At 48.3% G+C, this 20,537-nt stretch overlaps 1 protein-coding gene across 1 annotated transcript in view; it reads left to right on the top strand.

The window, feature by feature from the left end:
• The window catches only part of LOC119110016 (uncharacterized), a 21,360-nt gene extending 10,258 nt beyond the window's left edge, over window positions 1-11,102 (top strand). The window contains exon 4 of the mRNA XM_037233764.1: window positions 11,097-11,102. Coding sequence (XP_037089659.1) covers window positions 11,097-11,102 — 6 coding nt within the window. The remainder of the gene's footprint in view (window positions 1-11,096) is intronic.
• The last annotated feature ends 9,435 nt before the right edge of the window (window positions 11,103-20,537 follow it).

Below are 20,537 nucleotides of genomic sequence, written 5' to 3'. Positions count from 1 at the left end.
GATGCGCAGCCAGCGGGGTGGTTTTGAGGAAAAGAAATTGGAAGGCTGAACAGGGAATAATAGCTCAACCACCTCTAAACTCACGACAAGCATCTTTTCCCCAAGATTTCACCAACTGTTCACAAAGTTGGATAAAAGTTGTCCAAGAAGTAGTTAAACTGGACGATCTGTTATCGACTTACGTCTACTTGACTTCTTACTTGACTTGTTATCGACTATAATTGTCATTGACTTGACTTACCTGTTAAGCCTAAAGATAAGGCCCTTCCATATGTCCTGATATGCCATCGATGCATCGCGTGTGCAACATTGGTTTTATGTCACCTTTGGCTGAAAAATGTGATTTAATACACTGCATTACTGCTATAGCTGGTGATGTCGAACTTTGGCTACCCACAGCAACTCCTTCTGTTTGTTTTTAAATCGAGTTTCCGAGCAGCACTAGATAATTGATAAAATGGGATTTAGCATTCTTCCACAAACAGCTGTGCTGATAAGAAATGCAATATTTTGTCCAGGTTTTCCCAGACCAAGACTTATCACCGGACCTACACCTTCTTTGATGAGAATATTGACCTTAAGCTCTGCTGTTTTATCGTGAAGGTGATACACTGGGAAGCTCAGTCGGTAACATCCTTCACCCTCTTTAGGTTGGACTCCGTATAAGGCAGGTGAGGTGGGACTAGCAATGTATCTCGATTAGAACCTTACGTAGAAATCCAGACAGCTTGACAAAGGGCAGGCGGGTATGTCGTGACACATGTCAATCAGCCGACTTTGTCAAGGGTAGGCTCGAGTCGTCAAGCAAGGGAGCGATGGTAGGCAGACGCTGGGGTTTGGAGGTAGTTCATACTAAAAACTCATAATCCCTAAATATCAGTGGTTGATGACGTTTCTCGATGATATCATATACGAAAAGTGGGTGCTGACGTTAGTTTGCTTATGACTTGTACGCGGTCTGGCCAATGATCGACTGATCAGTCAGGACCAGTCAAATGATGTGAGCGTGTGGTCTTGTCTGATTAAACATCACGGCCATCAGCTTGCAACCAACTGGAAGGGAAAGGTAGTAATCTGATTGGCGTGCCAGTTGTTGCCTAATATGCCAGGGCCCACTGTCATTCATGCCAACATCGAGAACTGCAGTGGTCAATAGTGACCACTGCAGCTGTCCCCCGAATGTTTTAAGTCGAAATGATAATATTTAAATGCAATAATAACGCAAAGCTGCTAAAAGTGTCGCATCGAAGTTTAATAAATCATGGGCTTAGGATTTTATGACCGTTTGGTCACGGTCAAACATAACATTAAATTATTTCCGGCATTTCCTTCAGCATGTTCTTTGCCAGACATCGCCATTGCAAAGGCCAACAGCAGCATTTAATCTGAAAATACGGCTGGCATAGCACGCTGATAGGATATTGGTTGTGCCATTGTCGTTGGTAGAGTAGTGAGCGTATGCAAAGCAATATCTTGCAATGAATATTAAAAATATTACAATTTAAACGATCGATCCAGTAGGATTGCTCATATTTGACTCGTGCGGTAAGGAGCGGAAAGGTACCTCTTCCGACGACTGTCTGATTATGTATTCTGACTCGATAAACAGACATCGTCGGTAGGTGTTCACGCAGAAGGTTTTTCAGCAGCAAATCTTCCTAGTGTGGGTGAACCGGCACTTCCATCCACGAATATCTGTTTGCATTCGTTTTTTTAGGAAAACTTTAGTTCGAATCTCTTGATTGGTTGGATTTCTGGGATCAACGCTAAGCTGTGCTTGTTGCGTGAGCAGCTCTGACTCCACCATTCGATCGTGAAATTACCACTGCCAACCCAGCGTGTGTGGGGGGGGGGAGGGGGGGGGCACCAAGTAGCTAGCGCGGTGAGTCTGGAGGCAGACTGAACCACTTAGCAACAGTGAAATAAGTTGAGTTGCTGGAACGGACATCCACATGCTGGCACTCTGACATGATTCCGGCATGCATGTTGACAATTCGAGCAGAGCGAATCGCTTTGAGAATGAGAATAACTGTATTGGCAGGTTTCACGCAAATTACTATACATTTTGGATGCAGTAATCAGCCCTGGTAAATGGCTTGCTTGAGGGCGTCGAGATAAGTTTGAGGGAGAAAAGTTGATTATTTAACGTACCTAAATTAACACACACACACACACACACACACACACACACACACACACACACACACACACACACACACACACACACACACACACACACACACACACACACACACACACACACACACACCACACACCACACACACACACACACACACACACACACACACACACACACACACACACGCACACGCACGCACACACACACACACACACACACACGCACACACAGATATATATATATATATATATATATATATATATATATATATATATATGACATATTCAAGATGCTTACACTGCTTAGGATATACATAAATAAGAGATATATCTCAAGCAACGTTAATAACAACCTGAAATCATACTGTGCCCACACGAGCTGCTACGTATTCACAATGTTTTAAAACAGGACCCATGCTACATAAACCCTAGCGAGAGACGCTGCCGTCTGCTTCTTTTGGGCATGTCTGCACACGCCGCGAGGCTCTGTTACCATGCTCACATGTTGCAAAGTTGAGCGTGCACCACCTGGAGTTTGATGGCTTTTGGAAGGTATAGTGCGACTCGCGGCGCCCAAGGCACCAGAGCTGAAGATTGCTGAGCCGCGGAGCAAGTTTTAATGGGGTCCGGCTGCTGCGTTCGAGCGTTGACACTTGACTGCACTGTCTACTATTCCAACACAGGTCGCCGTTTTCCATGTCACTGCCGAGATGTGGACAGTTCAGATGAGAAGCCCGGATTGTGCCTGGGTCCGATGCTGAAACTGAATCAAGACGCTCTGAAACAGCTGAGTGAGCTCGGCCTTGACCCTCGGCCCTCGGCCTTGACCTCGGCCCTCGATCTGTCATCTCCGCGGGACGGTCCGCTGGCCACTCTGATCGCTGGTGTCTTGAGTTTGCACCGTCTTAGCGAAGGCTCCAATGAATCCTGAGGTGAAAGCTCCGCAACGGTCGATGAAGTCAAATATTGACGGACTGGGCCGCAGCTGCGAACAAATGTAACTCAGTCAACGGGCGACGTCTGCAGGGATTGTCTGCGAGCTATCCGGTTCGGCCATCATCTATTGAGCCGGAAGTTTCCCCAGAGATGCCTCCGGTCCGACGAGGGGTCAGCGCCGTTTGATGTGGGCGAAGATATGATTGCGATCCTCATCACTGGGAAGCGCTCCACGTGTTGATGCTTTCCATTCTCTGGGTAAATCTATGGCTTCATGCGCGTCGGTTGTGCCGCGGTAGCCTCTTGCGACGATCGCCATTCTTTTCAGAAGATCCCACTGTCGAGTGTTAAAAGGTTAATGGAAATTCCGCGCCATCTGTTGCCAGCATGCTGTATACACGTGCGTCAGTATTCAGGCGGATGTAAAAGTCGCAGATTCCAAGAAGTGTGGGGTCAATTCGCTGACTTGACGAGTAAAAAAGTACGCAGAGCACGTGGACCTTCACGGACAGCAGGCAGATGATCTGAAGAGAAGGCCCAAGCGACCCGCACGAGCACTTGCCACTTCGCAAAATAACTGAGGCCACTGAACTTCCATCCAGACTGTTGACCCGGCTGATGCCTTCCGGCCGTCGGACGGATCACCCAGCACCCTGCCCGGCCGCCGCGGGAGGTCGGCAGGGGAGGGGCTCTGCGGCCGGGGCGGTCGCACTGCGGCGGAGAGAGTGTCCGTGTCGTCGCCAGGCGGCCGGCCGTGGCGGGCTGGTGGCCCTACCGACGCCACTGGGTCCGATGACGGTGGAGAGCCGGCGTCGCTTCGGTGACGGGGAGAGACGTGTCGGTGCGGTGTGGAAGCCGCGCACGTCCGCCCTCGTTGGGTCGCTTTCATAAGTTGATGGGGCTACAGGCCATTGGGATGCGCAAAAGGGTTGAAACAGTAAAAGATGTGGTGTCGAACCGTAAAATATGAACCCAAATTCAAGGATCGTTAACTCCCCAGCGAACCGTGATGAGCACATCCACATCCGGGAGTCGCTATTAAAGAAGCATTTATTCATACGCTTCGACAGTCCTAGACACAAACAAAAACAATTTGCGATGTTTCTACGCGCACGAAAAAGATCGAACGTGCGTAGACAACTTGGATACTCAGCATGGCCTTAGATTTTGATGATGCACTTGTATGAAGACTGAAGTCCAGTCTAAAGTTGCTGCTCTTGAGACTTGGAAAACCTGCACCCACCTCTCATCAATATTTCAAATCCCTCCAGTCCCACAGTGCATGTCCCTCCCCCGAAGACCGAACGGGCCCTCCAGTCTTATACTAACTTCATGCACTCGTACTCATCCTTATAATAACGTAGGTGTCAAACCAGGAGCAGTAAGAGACTTGCAGGCATATGCATTCCTATATGTTTGTCATCGCTTAAATTAATAAAGTTTTTTTATTCCATGTACACAACTTCAATGTTCACATGTACATCTACCTAACCCCATTTTTCATTCCAAAGAACACATACATAATCTTACCATAACGTTAGGGTCACATCAAGAAGCTGCAAATCTACAATGATCCTTTACTTTTGTGTTTTTTAAACTGAGACTTTAGTTAAACTGTTATATTTTGTTCATTCAATGATCTGGAGCTTAGTCTCATTTTGAAGATATTGCTGAAGGATCAAAATATGCAATTCTTTGGGTCCTGACATATAGTCTTCTTGGGCCAAAACAAATTGTTCTCGATCCTCTAAGGGGCTTTTCAAAATGAGCCGGCAATGCAAACCCCTAAAGAAACAGAGACAAAAATTAACGGACCCAACAATTTTAGCACATGCAAAAATAAACATGGCAGAATTTTGATGCATTGGCAGCGCGCTAAGGATGTTCTAATCTACGTGACGTCATGCAGAAACTATGCCGGACGTGTTCGCGGCGCGACGCGTTCGCTGTTTACACCTTCGTAACTGTCTTAGTTTTATGACAACTGCACATGCAGACACTATGATTTTTGTTTACAGGTACCATGCATGCTCTTGACGATGGAAACTGCAAGTTACGCTACTTGTAACATATAAAACACGCCATCATCACCCGTGGCCTTGGTAACGCAAACTCCCTTCTTAATAATTGAATCAGCCGCGCATTTCCATTTCATTTCAATCGAACGCTGAACACGATTCTGCACGTCCGGTAAAGATCGTGGGTGACGTCACGTAGAATCTCTGTCGTCCACGCCGCTGCGAACACTAAAACGCATAGAATCCATGAAGCATGACGCCATAAATGATGTCGACGGCGTATATTATTTGTCTTTCTATTTGCATCAGTACGATCTTACATGTACCTGGTTGCATGTCATGTCTTTCCAGCCCAATATATGTGTAAGTAAGCATGCTTTTATGAACAAAAATTAACCATCCCAAGCTCAAAGGTAGTAGGTCTTTTCAACTACGCAAGCTAATTTCACAAAGACACATTGACAGACACAGAGACTCAGACAAAGACACTAAAAAAATGGATAGCCCTGCACAGTAACATGCGTCGGGGCAAGAATATCAAGAACAACATTGCCCGTGATCTATAGCCACCACAATAACGACCTTAGTCCAGTTGAAAGGACGGCAGTAGCCGGGCACCTGAATGATGGCTGGTTGCGTTTGCCTGCGCTCAGTAACGAAGCTTCGAGTTCAAACGATGTGCAACAACATCTACAATAATATTCTTTAAAAAGGGAATGTTCCAAATTTAGATGGGGTTCAAACTGACATAACCATCTTGAAGATATGTCGGTGCTGTTCATAATCCTGCCCTTCTTGAGCTCCTCTAGTTTGTGAATTAAATGCGCGCGAAAATGGTGAGAGGCATATCGGGGGTGGGGGGGGGGGGAGTATTTCAAACTCGCCCTGACATTTATGACGTCATATTCATATCCGGCGTTCGTGAGCGCGATTTCCAGATATAGCGGCCGTCGTTTGGTTCGGAATCAATGTTGTGCAAGGTGCGATGATGGAATCAAATGATGATGCATTGAGAAGCATATTTACTAAGAAGGGCTTTGTGCTTTCTAGAGCAGTCTTGTCCACTTAAAAAGTATACCAATAGTTTTAAGTGAGCATACCAATAGTTTTAAGTTTCAACATATCTGATGCTTGCCCCAACATCTTCAAATGTAAAACATTACCTTTAATGTTGGATTTTATTCTAAATGCCTTCGTGACCAATGTGGACGAAATGCCGACCTTTTATCAAAACGACAACGCTTTACGCTCACACGCTAACATGGAAAGTCAACGATCGACACAAGGTAAACATCGAGTGTCTTCGCAGCGGCCAGGACAACAAAGGATCTACGCGGTGGACATCGCTCATGACGATACACCTCATAGCCTCTGCTCTTGCCGCTGTTCGCAGAGATCCGGCCGACGAAATTCCTCATGACGTCACGCATAATCTTTGTCTGCCACTTGAGCGAGTTGAGACAGAAATGGCGTGACCAGTGTCTGTATAAAACGCGTCAATTTATGCCAGACGCTAGCATGAAGACGTCACCTTATGCGCTCACGACCGGCGACGGGTGAAGAAAGGGTTTGTCATGCATACGTCGAGCAGAGGTTGCACGTGACGTCGCGTGGAAAAAAAATATTCCTGATGTACTGCGAGTACACCCATTAGGTTTATCGCAGTGCGCCAAGAATGCTGCGTTGCGTTGTCTTCGGTGAAAGACGGATGCGCCATAACTGACCTCATGCCTTGTCCGGGAAGAGATGGTGCTTCGTAAATACGAACTAGTTCGTATGCCACGTGAAAGTTATCTTTGGGTACGCATCCGAGTTCCTTGAACAGCCGGCGACATAGATAAATCTTGCTGACCACCGTGCGCCGATTTCGTCCCTGGATAAGTTTACTTGAAAATTGTGTGGGATGATCGGCGATCGGTGTTCTCGTCGCTAAAAACAAAATGCTGTATGCATACGGTAGAGAGCATTGCTGTATTAAGTTGCACAGTTTTCAGAAAGGGTCTGCGCTGCAGAAGACTGAATTCGGTGTTCAGCTGTTGTAAAGTTGGCAAACTAATATTGTCATTCTTATGCAGGGTCTGCTTTTAATTCAGTGCGGGCATTGGGTGGTGTTTGCTGTTTGTATATGATTTGGGTACTTGAATCCATCAATTATATGTACATACATTACTGTATTGTATGTTATAAGCGGTGTGCAGCAACTAAGAGTGCAGCTTCACAGCACAAACTTGAAGTAAGCTGAGCAGAGGAAATATCTGAGCTTTCTACCAAAATGCTTCAAAAGATGCTGTGTTTGCTCTATTGCGCTGTGTTTATCGCTGTGCCTATCGCTGTGTTTCCTCTATTTCTTAAAATTGCGGGTTGAGACCCTTTAATTGTGCAGGAAAGTACACCTGGCAGCTTCTGCCCTACTTTTAAATTATTTCAGAAAGACTCTTGCTGTTGTGTGGGGGATTCCATCTGCAAGGTTCAGTAATTATACCTCTCTGCGGATGGTACAGTTATAGGGCCTTGGCAGGCTGTTCTTGGAAAGCACCATCCAATAGACTATTTGTTTATAAAGTGAGGTGCATGACGTCACTGGAGAACTTTGCAACGAAATCACACTTTTCTTTGTTACCATTTTTATGCAGTGAATAAATATATTTGCCATCAGCATTTGATACCGAAGTTGTCAGATAATTAGGTGCTCATTTGTGGTTGCGAAAACATGAGTTGATGAGTTGTACAGGTAGAACATCCGTTAAGGTCCGTCATGCAGTCAGCAATGGCGAGATTTAACAGACGCGGTCTCGGCGCGTTGTGGGGCCCGCGTGCTCAAAAGTGGCAGCTCTAGTGCAACCTGATCGAGAACGTACCACAGGAGATCAGCGCACCCTAAAATTGGAAAACGTTGAGATCGCCCCCGCAGCTTTGAGGAGAAATTATGTCGGCAGCAGTTATTTTCAATCTTGAAGCCGAGCCGTATGGTAAGGCGCCCTAATTACATGCATACAATGCACTTGCGTAGTCAATTCAGTTATCAATCATCTATCTGAGTCAGGGTTAAGAAAGCTAGAAAAGGCGCATCTACACATCCGAACAGCTTGGACCTGTGCGACAGTGAGATACATTTTCCAAAAGGTGTATATTTGTGTGCTTTTAAAAACACGCGCTCTAATAGTCTTCTAGATAACAGCGACATGGTAGCGTTCTAATAGCGCTCACGCGTCCTAGAAATGGCCCACACCCCGAGCTCCTAACAGCGAATACCTCTCATATTCCCGATATAATACCCAAATTTAATTGCAAGCCAAACACCAGAGACCGAAACTTTGCCTAATAAGCCTTCATTCCAATGGCTTCCCAACGTGACCAAAACATAGCCTATATTTCATCCGTGAATTTTTTAAACATGATAACCTATGAGAGTATATGGTTGGCTATGATGCAGATCATGTTTGCCATTAACACGCTGAACGGCGCGGCGTGGCCGCGCCAAATTTTGCGCAGTTGTATACAATTAAATCGCAGATCGTTCGGTACCAAAAATTTAGATGTATTTTGTAAGGTTACTGACCTACAGCAACTCAAAGTCAGGCCATGGATTCAGCGAAGTCAATTTTTAGAGAATTGTTTAATCTCGTAATCTGTTCATTGCATTAGCGAGGAACATTAGTCACATAGATAAGATTAGATTTTGCTTATTGTTTAATCTGTTGCAATAACGAAGTGTTAGACGAAGCCATGCATCTCTGAGATGCTTTCTTAGGTGACATAACAATTGAATGAGTAAATTCCATTGACCCAGGGTCAGGTATGATGGTCAGACCAAGTTCAAATCAAACATATTTTATTACTCTAGGGCTTGTTGCACTGGGTAGTTACTGGTACTAATTTCGCATTCATTGATAACAGGAACTGCATTTTACAGTTTCCATGGACTTCGTAAAGGTCAGAATAGGTCGCTAACCTATAATTATCCAGGTCAACATCCTGTTTTATAAACCTACTGCTTAGCGCAATCTTTAGGGTTACTCAAATGCAAAACCCAAAGCAGTCTTGTATGATTTTGATCACCATGACATTCGATGAGTCAAACAATGCCACTGACCTTATATGAGCATGTAACCTTTTGCTTGGAACATATGCTTAAGTTGTAGGACACTTTTGATATCAATCTAGAGTTTGACCTTGGTTGAGCTCATTTTACCCAAAGGACATGATCTAGGAGCCTCAAACTTCGACCCAAGTGAGTTTACGTACAGGACAACGCACTCTTTGGAAGTGAATTTGATGGCTCTAGCTCCCTTCGTTCCTGAGATCTCAGCGGGTCAAACTGACCCCACCCGAGCGGAGGGTATCCAACCGGCCAATCGGGCGCGTGTTAAAACCAGCACGGATAGCAAAGCACATCTTAGTCCCAGTACCGTTCACTGGGATTGCACTGACCAGCACGTGTCCCAAGCGAAGGTTTGCGACGTACTCCAAAACTTCAAGGCTTACGAATCTGGCCGCGGGCTAGTTCAGCTCACGGCCTTGCTTGACCTAGCTCCACTGACAGAGCCCATGTTCTGCCAGATTCCCCACCGGTAAGCATATTTGTTTTTTATCGTTCTTTATCACAGCACTAGAACACAGAGGAACAGATTTCCTTTGCGGTTAGCCCACAGCCAAACTTTGCTATCCTTGCCAGCCTGGATGGAAGTAACCTCTTCTATCTTGGAGATGACGGGCGGTCTCCCAGGTTCGTCACACATCTCACCTCGCAGATGACGTAACAGTGTTCTTAACGGAACATCGTGAGTCACACTGGCTTCATGGGGGCTTAGGCGACGGTGCATTAAGACAGAAACGCTTGTCCGGAGCACCATCATGCCGCCCATGTGGGCTCAAAAATGTTTTATGCTGGGAGCGGGGAGAGGAATAGCGCGAATTAGGTGCAATGGGGGGGGGGGGGGGACGAGTAGGACAAATCTGGGGACCGCACAACTGGGCTGGGACAAACATGGGTGCATTGAACAGTGGCTTTTAAGCGGACACATTAACGATCAATGCTGGTTGATATCAGCGGAATATCAAAACCGGAGGGGTTTAGACACCCCTACCGTTATTGAGATCTCTATCCATCAGAGGTCTCGTCCCCCCCTTCCCAACCACTTGGAATTTCCAGCGATGTGATTAGGTTGATGACTGGGGTGCTTGACTGAACCTTCAAAGGGAGGCACTTGCACACACATGCTAGCGGTATGATGTCGATGGAACAAGGGTAGACACTGACCAAATCGTTAACTGTTGACGTTTTCATAGAAACACTGCCAAAGGTTTAGGAGAACATTGTCGGTTCGCACATCATGACTGAAAAGTAAACGGAATTTGCCGTCATCTTAGAGGCCCGGTGACACCCAAGCTCAGTGACAAATTCATGGGGTGGGAGTGACATCCTCAACCCTTAAAGGGGCCATCAAAAGACGCAAACTCCGAGCAAACACGTCAGTTTAGCGTGAGGAGACGCTGAGCTTGTCCTTTGCCACGTGACCCACCGACCAATCAACCGTTAGATCCAAGCCCAGAACCGGTAGGCCTTCGTCACTATGAATAACAGCAGCCCCCCCCCCCCCCCCCACATCAGGGAGTCCGCGTAATCCATTTAAACATCACCACACACAGCAACGGACCACTGTGCGTGAGTAAGCGCGCATGCGCGCTTTTGAGAACATTGTCCCTTATCACGCTTACATGACATTTGACATTCATGTAAAATAACTGACGTACCGTAGGTCCTAGAAGCCTCTGAAGACATAAAGAGTGGGATTTTTGGTCCCAGGGAAAGCAGCCGAAGAGTCGGATTTTACTTGTACTAAGTTCAAAAGCCTGTCATCTAGAGGCAGGTAAATTACAAGGTCTTCTCAGGAATATATTGAAATACCCTACTTAAGCAAAGTTGCCTTTTCCCGCTGAAAGAGGCCTTACCTTCCCAGTAGTGTCCACCAAAGGCAGACGCCCGTTCCCATCGTCTTTCAGGTTTGAAGGCTCTCGTCTCATAAGGTTTATTGATTGTGAAGTAGACCATAAAGAGCCCCACCCTTCATAACGACTGCCGTCCATATTTCAGTCAGGTATCTGTTGTGTTTGGCGCTATGGAACGATCGCACTGAACTATGATCTAGTTATGTCAGATGATTGAGCAATTATTGGGCTCACTCTTTCATTCAAGAAATACATCTCAAACAGCTAGCATATGATATGAAGCATATCTCAGGAGTTCAGTACATTCAAAAGAGAGGTCAAAGGTCTTGATATTAAAAATCTAACTTTGCCGAATGAAATGAGGCTTCATTTGCATGCCAACAAGCAGGGGTGTCACTTTATATACTTTTGGGACGCCTGAACCCCAAATGCTGATTAGATCCCCCCCCCCGTCCCATGAGCTCCTCAACGCATGTGAGCAGAGTGAATACTGGACCGAATGAATGCAGAACAATTATTTCAACTGTTGGTATGCTAGGTAGTAGGTACCTAAGCACGTCACAGTTAGTAACATGTTTATATTGTACCAAAGAACATTTTGTAGCTATCCGATGTTATCAACATTTTAACTCATGCATATGTTAGGGCAGCCTGCAAATGTTTGACAAATTTGTCAAATTGGAACGCTTGGATTGTGATTGACTGCAATATCTTTGGATATGTTATTATTGAACAACTGACTGCAATATGTGGCAGTTTTTAAAATTGCAGGGTGTGCCAGATGAAGTTAAGGCATGTTTCCCCCAACAGTGGCAAGTGGATTTGTCACGTGATCGCGGCTGAGGTGGTTATACAAAACGATCAGCGACAGCAGTCGTCATCAGTGATCCCTTACTGAGATTTACCAAGATGTTTTTGTTCTGTGAATTACACCCCGTTCTATCCTTTCACAAAAAGACAGCTCACAGCAACTTGAAATGAGGAGACCTTCCCCAAGATAACAATTTTGAATCTTCGAAACATTAAAAAAGCTTATGTTAACATCGAGGACACAAATTCAACTGGCTGAAATCCGGGGAGAAATGAGGTTTTTGGGTTAGGTTAGATCAAACTTTTTGTCTTGCCCCCCCCCCCCGACCGGTTTTGGAAAGTGACACTGCTGCTGACAAATTAGGTTTTATTTCTTTGGTGTACGGGAGAGAAAACAAGGAATACTGATAGTGTAGTGCTTAAGCTGCGCGTCTGAAAAAAGGTGGATGGGGTTTGAATCCCCACGGTGCCCGCTCTTCCTACCAGACTGAGAGGCGGACGACGCCATATAGCCCCAGCAGCTGAGTGTGTCGTAAAGTCTCAATGACACGCTCACGCACACACCCACGCACGCACACACACACCCACGCACGCACGCACGCACGCACGCATGCACACGGAAAGAAAACAATGTGAAAATTAGGCTATCTTTGCATCAAAAACACAAGCGGGAAGAAAGGAATACCTATGATGAATAGCCTTACTTCTGAAAAGTATGGGATATCAAGACCTTCACTGAATTAATTTCTGCGCCTTATGGACTGACTGGTGATGGGCGTTTAAGACCATCACAAAATCGATCCCCTTAGTATTGCTAAACTGTATGCTGCATAGAGCACGTACTGGATCAAAGCAGATAGATGTTCCTATGTGTGTTGACTGCATCTGGAGCTGACCAGTCCTTATATTCGCGATGCTTGTTGTTGTAGCTGTTGACTTCGCTACAGACTGCAACGAGCTAAAAAACTGTCGCCTGCCATTTATTTCATATGACCATTCCTTGCTTTGTCCATGCATTCACCTCCTGCATATTGATCAACAGTTTTCGATAACAACGCCTTGTGCCGTGAGCTTGCGTAGCGAAACATTCACGCAAACAAGGCGGCCCATTTGCCACCAAATAGGAACGATTTGTCATGCCCCATGTAATGTGTTTATCGTGGATCCACCATATGATAGGTTCGTGACCAATTTGTTTAGGGCCACAAACTGGAGAAAATGGACAGAGAGGCTATAGCGCTGCCGGTGAATGCCGGGAGTGACTAATCTGTCTTATTTCCTATGCTGTTTATTAGGGTCGTTGAGGGTCATCTTGATATAATGTGACTTACACGTGGAGGCATAACTCGGCACTTTTGCGCTTGCTCTGTCCATCGACTCGCGCTCCAGTAAAAACAATTAACCGCCACCGTCGAGTTATTTCCCGAATGCGCTACATTTGTTTTTGCCCGCGGCCAAGTCCACTCGCACCGGCATTCTTCAAAATGTGTGGACACCAGTAATGTTGGCATGCATTAACTGGTGTGCACGGATCCTTCGCTCCAAAGTCTTGCTGTTGTTCTGGGTAGGGCTCTTGCTTGGCGCTCGGTGCCTTGCTTCAATGCTTGTTCCAACACATCTTGAGCCTCGCTGTTGTTCTGGGCGGGGCCTTTTGCTTGGCGCTCGATGCTTTGCTTGTTGTTTGAATGTATCGAAATGCAAATGGCGCTGACTGAGTCTCGTGTCATCTCTTAACATCACTGTCGATTATAATGCCTGTGGTCTCTGAATTTTAAATGGATTTGCCTACCTGCAGCTGATTTCCTGGCTGACACACCACAGAGATATGCAGAGACGCAGCGACGCGCAGGGTGTGGGGCGTGGTCTCTGCAATGTCTCCTGCTGTTCTTATTTGGTTATGAATTTAGCCAAAACCTTTTCGATTGGACGGGTGCATCGATCGAAGCACATGCCAAGCAGTGTTTGTTGTCCGAAGCCTGATCCGCTAGCCGATCACGAAATTCCAATTCAACTGCATAATCTAGAGGCGCATTCCATCTCGCCGCAGTGTTCAGCATTATGAATTCCGGATACATCATGAGTTTATCAAACGAATGATAACCGAAGTAAGTCTGCGGAACCACTCACAACGCTAGGGGCAGCGTCATGCCTGAGTACAGGGGGCAGGGCTCCGGGCCAGCCGGGACCTCAGGGAGCTGTCAGGCGGGCACCACGCACGTCGGGCCAACTCCGGTCCGTGGGCCGCGTCGTAGGTAAGATACATCTGGCCAGAGGCCTTTGGTGGGGCAGGCGCTATTGCCAGTGCCAGCGCCAGTTGCAGGCGTTGGATTGATGCTCGTTGACTATCAATGTCTTATGCTGAGAAATACGAGTAAGCTGTTACGATGCGATCGTTTGGATGTGAGATGATTGCAGGTAAGAATATGCTTTTCATGGGTAGCTACGAAACATTTCACTCAAAGCAGTCTAAAACTATATGACAGCCAGACATTTTTACTGTTGCGAGATCAGCCGCGAACGAAATGGCTGCGCGGGTGCCTGGCAAGACGTAACTGCCTACAGCTGTCAGGTCAGATCAGGTCAGGTCAGTCGGATTGGGGCGAAACAGGAAGGGTGCCGACTATCTCAACACAGTCCATTCCGTATTCCTGCAGCAGCGGTAGCCGCACCAATGTACAGTTGCCTGAGCAAATGGGAAAAGTTAACGACGTTACTGAATAAGTTATTTGCCCCCAATGCCGTAGTGACACTCCTTTGTTTCCTTGTGTCAGAAACTATCGAACAAATCATAATCAAATTTCAAGTTGACAGTTCTCGGACAGCCCCTGAAGAAAGGAAAATGTATGCATTCCATGCCCCGAACAGCAGACTGGTGGAAGCAAAAGCTCATGGAATCAAAACCGATCTATTATTACGGTTCACATTATGTGCGAAAACCCAGTAAAAGAGCAAAAATTAACAGGACTACGAATCTTTTTCACAAGCGTACGCAATAAGGCACTCATGATAATAAGTGAAGTGAACACGCAGGCGTCTCGCTCTGAACTGTCTATTTGGTCCGACGGCCGACCTGCCCTCGCCTCTCATAGCCCGCGGCGGGGTCGGCCGGCCGAGGTCAGTCGAGCATATGCGGCGCCAGACACCGTCCTATTACACCCCTCCACCTCGAATACCTACGGCGAGCTCATAAAGCGCCTGAGTAAAATACAAAGAACGTGAATAAACAACGTACCCAGCTTCCAAACCATACGCGATCTGCCAACCGATACAATGCAATAGCGAACACTTAAGAACGCCGCAACCTGTCCGACCGATGCAACGTTTCCCGCGGCCGCAGGCTGTAACGTACTACACACGGGGGGATCACGTATGGCTGGCTGCGCGCTTACCGGAGCATCGGTCGCTTCTCGGTCCAACTGACTGACAATGCGTGGTGGTATCTCAATCCTTAACTATGTGTAGATCAGGGCGCACATTGCTCAGAGGCCTCCAGATGGCCCTCCCATCCTGCAGTTGAACAACCCGTTTTACTCCATTTTGCTCCATTACGACACCCGCAAGCCATCTGCTCCCTTCCGCACCTCATATACCATCCACTGCTGATACATACACCGTATCGCTTACCCGCACTCATCGCTCCTTGGAGCCCGGATCTGTACATTGTTTCTGTTTCTCGTGATTTCCCCTCACTTTATCCCCCACGTCAGGCGTCAAAAGATTCAGAGGCGTACGTACAGACCTCCCCAGAAGCAGCTCAGCTGGGACAATGTGCGTTGTGCCGCGCGAAGTTTCACAGTAGCGAAATAGGAAATGTGCTTTTTTGGTGTGGATGCCTCCAGCGGTCTTTTTCGGCAAACCCATGTTACGTTTGGGTTCTACGCTCTGCCAAGCCGTTTGATTTTGGTGACAGCGCTGGCGATATCAGATGTATATTCCGTTTGATTGACAGAATGTCTGAAAAATTTCGCACATGAAACACTGTGCACTGTCTGACACGAGCGTTTTGGGCAGCCCCCAGCGGACAAATGAAGTGTGTAAATGCTCGACTGTGGCCGCTGGTGAACATGTCCGGGAAGTATAAATATCGAGCCACTCGGAATATGCGTCAGATATGATGAAAAACATCCAACCATCGACTGGACCACAGTAATCAATACGAACGCGCTCCCAGGAGCTTGCGGGCCAAACCCAGGGGTACAAAGGAACCTCGGGTAGGCTACTAAGATGTGCCTGGCACTTTCCGCATCTCTGCGAAATGGTCCTGATGTCCATCAACACAACGTCACTAAAAGTACATGCTAACTTTGCGTGAGACTCGCCACAATGCCCGTCATGAAGCAACTTCGGAATGTGCTCCCTTCCGTGAGGTGGGACAACCACGCGAGATCTCCGCAGAAGGCAGCCATCCGGGACACTCGCCCAGACAGCCGATATTTGTACGGCCGAAAAGACGGCGACAGCGCGCCGCTGGTTGTCGGCCAGCCATTTCTGACATGCTGCATCACAACTGACAGTACAGGATCACGAAAAGGTCACTGGCGAGTCTGATCTGCTGAAGCTGAAGAAGCATCCAGGAACTTCATCAAATGGATCGTCTCAGCAGGCACAGGACTCACTACCGGCAAGGGAAGCCTGCTGAGTGCATTACAGTGCGCCTGCCTAACCCCGGGGATGACCTCCAAGTGATAATTGCAAGCGCCCAACACCACGGGCCATCGAATCATACGAGGCGAAGTCATCAACGGAAACGGCTTCAACTCACCGATCAGCCCCAAGAGCGGCTTATGATCTGTCCGTACCGAAAACGGACGACCGGCCAGATAGTTTTGGAGCTTTTAAACTCCTGCGATCGCTGCTAAGCCTTCTCTGTCGGCCTGAGAATAGTGTTTTTCGGTTTCATTCAGCGACCGTGAGTAAAAAGCTACCGGCCGCTCCCCCTGCCTAGTCTGCTGGCTAAGGAGTCAGCTCAGCCCGGCTGGACAAGCGTCGCAGGCCGAAATCACTGGCAGCTCCGGATCAAGATGAGCCAGGACGAGAAGAGTCTTGAGCAGACACTTTGCGTCCTCAAAGGCCATTCCCTCCGCGCCCGTCCACTTCCATGGCTGATTTTTCCGAAGAAAAACGTGCGACGGTAGGAGCGTAGTCGCAGTCTGTGCAAAAAATGTGCAGTAGCATTTGCTTAGCCCCAACCAGCAACGAAGTTCGGAGACGCATCGCGGCTCTGGAGCACCTGTTTTGGCCGCGACCTATCATCCGTGATCTTCACACCTTTCCCAATGGCTTTGTGACCCAAGTATGTCACATTTTTTATCCCAATGTAACATTTTCCCCTAAAGACCTGTATCACTCAGCCGGCGCAGAACTTGGCGTAACGCCATATCGTGACTTTCCAGCGTCTTGCCCACTACGACCACATCATCCAAGAACACGCAAGCACCAGCCATGCCTGCTAACAGCGTGCCCTATGGTGCTTTGAAATAGAGACGGCATTGAGGCGTAGCCGAAACTTAGGCGCGTGGGCCGCAGCAGCCCTTGCAATGTGTCCACCATCAAGTACTGACACGAGTTTTCATCAAGTGGACTTTAAGTCAATCTTAAAAGATTGTGCTACCAGCTAACCCAGATAGCAGCTCCTCGACATCAGGTAATGGATACTGCTCAGTTTGGCGACCTTGTTCACTGAGTCTTCAGTCGCCACACAAACGAATCTTACCGTCGGGTTCCGGTGCGACAACTAAAGGAGTCGCCCACTTACTGAGCTTGGCGGGCTCCCAAAGCCCCTGCTGGATCTGTTTGTCCAGCTTCGCTTCCATCCGGTCGCGGTAGGCCAGCGGAACATTGCGAGCCTTGAAGAACCTCGGTTTTACGTTCGAGCCTACAGAGATGTTCACCCCTGCTCCCTGGTACCGGCCCTAATCCTCCCTGAAAGCTTCTGGAAACTCGGTCAGGACGCTCTCGGTCTGACAGTCACTTGTCATATGACATATGAACGGCCAGTCCAGCCTTAACTGTGACACCCAGTTACGTCCAAACAGAAACGAACACTCACACTTGACCACAATCAGCGGCAGGTGTGCGCGCTGCTCCCCATAGCATGCATCCATCGTCACTTGGCCGCACAACAAAACACTTCCCCGCTATAAGTTTGAAGTTTGGTCTAGAGCTAGAGCTAGAGTTTGGTCTAAGTTAAGAGTTTGGTCACATGGTTGAATGTCGGGCTCGCCGGCATGCGCGCTTAAATTCCTGCTCAGAGCAGACAGACGGAGCTGCCCCGTGTCCAACTCCATCTGCATAGGTTGACCGTCAAGCACCACGTTAGCCATCAAAGGCAGTTTACAATTATCACTCGCTTGGACTGACGGGGCTCGAAACGGGAAATACGGATCGCTCTCACCGCCATGATCGCCCGCGCCGCCGGCAGGACGCCGCTCAGCAGCCGCAGCAGCAGCCGCAGCAGCAGCCGGCTGAAACAGCTCCTCTTTCTCAGTCACTTGTCTGATACGCTGAGGGCCTGCCCGATCGCGGCAGGCTACCCTCGGATGGCCGATGGCGCCACACGAGAAATGGCGCCGCGAACGGAAGGGACAGGCCTGCGATACGTACCACCGACTCAGACAGCGGCCGCAGGCGTCCCGTGGCGGCGGCTCCCGCTGGACACCCTCGCGCGCACAGGTCAGCCGATCCTCGGCGGTACGGTCCTACCGCAGATCGCGCCTTCGAGACGTGCTGCCGACTCAGACAGCGGCCGCAGGCGTCCCGTGGCGGCGGCTCCCGCTGGGCACCCTCGCGCGCACAGGTCAGCCGATCCTCGGCGGTGCGGTCCTACCGCAGATCCCGTCAGCTGTAGCCCAGTGGTGCTTGCTGATTTCAGTTCTTCAATGCTTGCTGTCCTCTCCGTCCGGCTCCTCCACTCGCTTGATGACCTCAGCGGGCCCCGCCCGGACGCTGGGCTCGGCGGCGCTTGCAGCTGCTGACTCATGGGCCTAGACGATCTCCACCGCAGTCACCAGAGTCAGCACGAGCCTCCACCGCCGCTGGTGCTGGATCCTGCTCACCAAGCGAACACGGAGCATTTTATCCAGCACAGACGAGTCATACTTGCAACGCTTAGTTAGCTTGCGTAATCGTGATAGGTACAAAGTGACAGATTCACCGGCATTACGCAGGCACGAATGGAACCGGAATCTCGACACAGTAACTGATTGTTGTAACTCAAAATGGTCCTACAAAATCTTAGCCAGATCTTTGTAGGACTTCTCTCCTACCGTTACAAGGGCTATGAAGTCTTCCAGTAGACCGAAAGTGCTTGCTCCGGCCGCACTCAGAAAGATGGCTCGTCGACTCGCAATAGTACCCTACTTAACGCCATTATCCTCGAATTATTGCTCGAGACGCCTGCTATACGCACCAAAAGGCCCCACCGCTGAGTCAAACTCCGGCGCTTTACGCAGAAGCGCCATTACACGCAGTTCACTGACCCGTCGCCATTGAAGTGAACACGCAGGAGTCCCGTTTTGAACGGTTTGGTCCGGCAGCCAGCCCGGCATCGTCTTTCATAGCCTGCGGCGGGGACGGCCGGCCGAAGTCCGCCGTGCAGAGGCGGCGCCAGGCACCGCGCTATCACAGTAAGCGCACATAATAATGTGTTTGCCATTGTTCAACGCATTCTCATGATGTTCTGCATTGAAAATTCCGGTAGCTTTATCGCGTGGGCGCTAATAACGGACGATTTGTATATAAATTGGCCACTATGTCCTCGGTCTTACGATTATCCACAAATTATGCGTGCGCCAACTTCCAAAGCGTCATCAATTCGCCCCACGTACAATTCTCTTCGCATTCATCGGCTAGTGTGGGTCAAGTCTGGATATTTCTCCATTTTTCGGCGGCAGGCAGGCACTCCTACTTCGCATTAGAATCTCCATGCTTACCACAGACGACATTTTGCATCAGACCTTCGGTAATTGGCGGCTAGTTTGCAGGTATATCAAGATATGCTGGAGCTCGCTTCCCGACCCTCCTGCCTAGGCTTTTAAGCGCCTCCGGGCAGCCTACCGGTTGTGTTCTCGCTTCTATGCCGAAAAATCACGTGCATAACTGGGTGCAAGCTAGATGTGATGTTTGATTCATAAGTGTTTTAAGAAAATGTTCCAAGGCGTCTTTTCATGATATGTATCTGGATATTTTTATTTAGACCATTTTGCTCTCCTTCTATTTGTTTTGGCTACTGAAGTACATTTTTACCCCTGCTTTTACTTTTGCATGCGACCGACGGAGCTGCGCAGACCAGGTCCCGTGGTGCTTGGTGACTGCGTATTTGTACCGTTATAGTATAATAATTGCATGCTTCTCGTGAGACGACAAGCTTTCAGTGACTCCATCGGTTTTTATGTGGTGGCGAAGGGGTCTTCCGTTGTCCGTGGAGGAGCCGTGTAGGAATAACGTGCAGGGGAGGTCTGTCCTGACCTGGGGTAGTTCCTGTCTCTTTGGCGAGGTACTCCATGATCTGTAGGCCTCTTCTCGTCATTCTCCGTATATCTGGAGACCACATCTGGAGACCTGCTCTGCTCTACTCGGTCATCGAGATTACGTCGTTTTGATGAGTGGTTGAATTGAATGGCATACCTATGCATGCAGCGCTTAAGTGCTTTGTTTTAATTGTTAGGCCCCACGTTCTTTGCCTGT

This window comes from Pollicipes pollicipes, unplaced genomic scaffold (assembly GCF_011947565.3).
Source record: "Pollicipes pollicipes isolate AB1234 unplaced genomic scaffold, Ppol_2.1 Scaffold_7231;HRSCAF=8579_pilon_pilon_pilon, whole genome shotgun sequence".
In the NCBI taxonomy this organism is placed as follows: Eukaryota; Metazoa; Arthropoda; class Thecostraca; order Pollicipedomorpha; family Pollicipedidae; genus Pollicipes; species Pollicipes pollicipes.
Note: the sequence above shows the minus strand (reverse complement) of the source record. Positions and strands in the feature narration are given on the sequence as shown.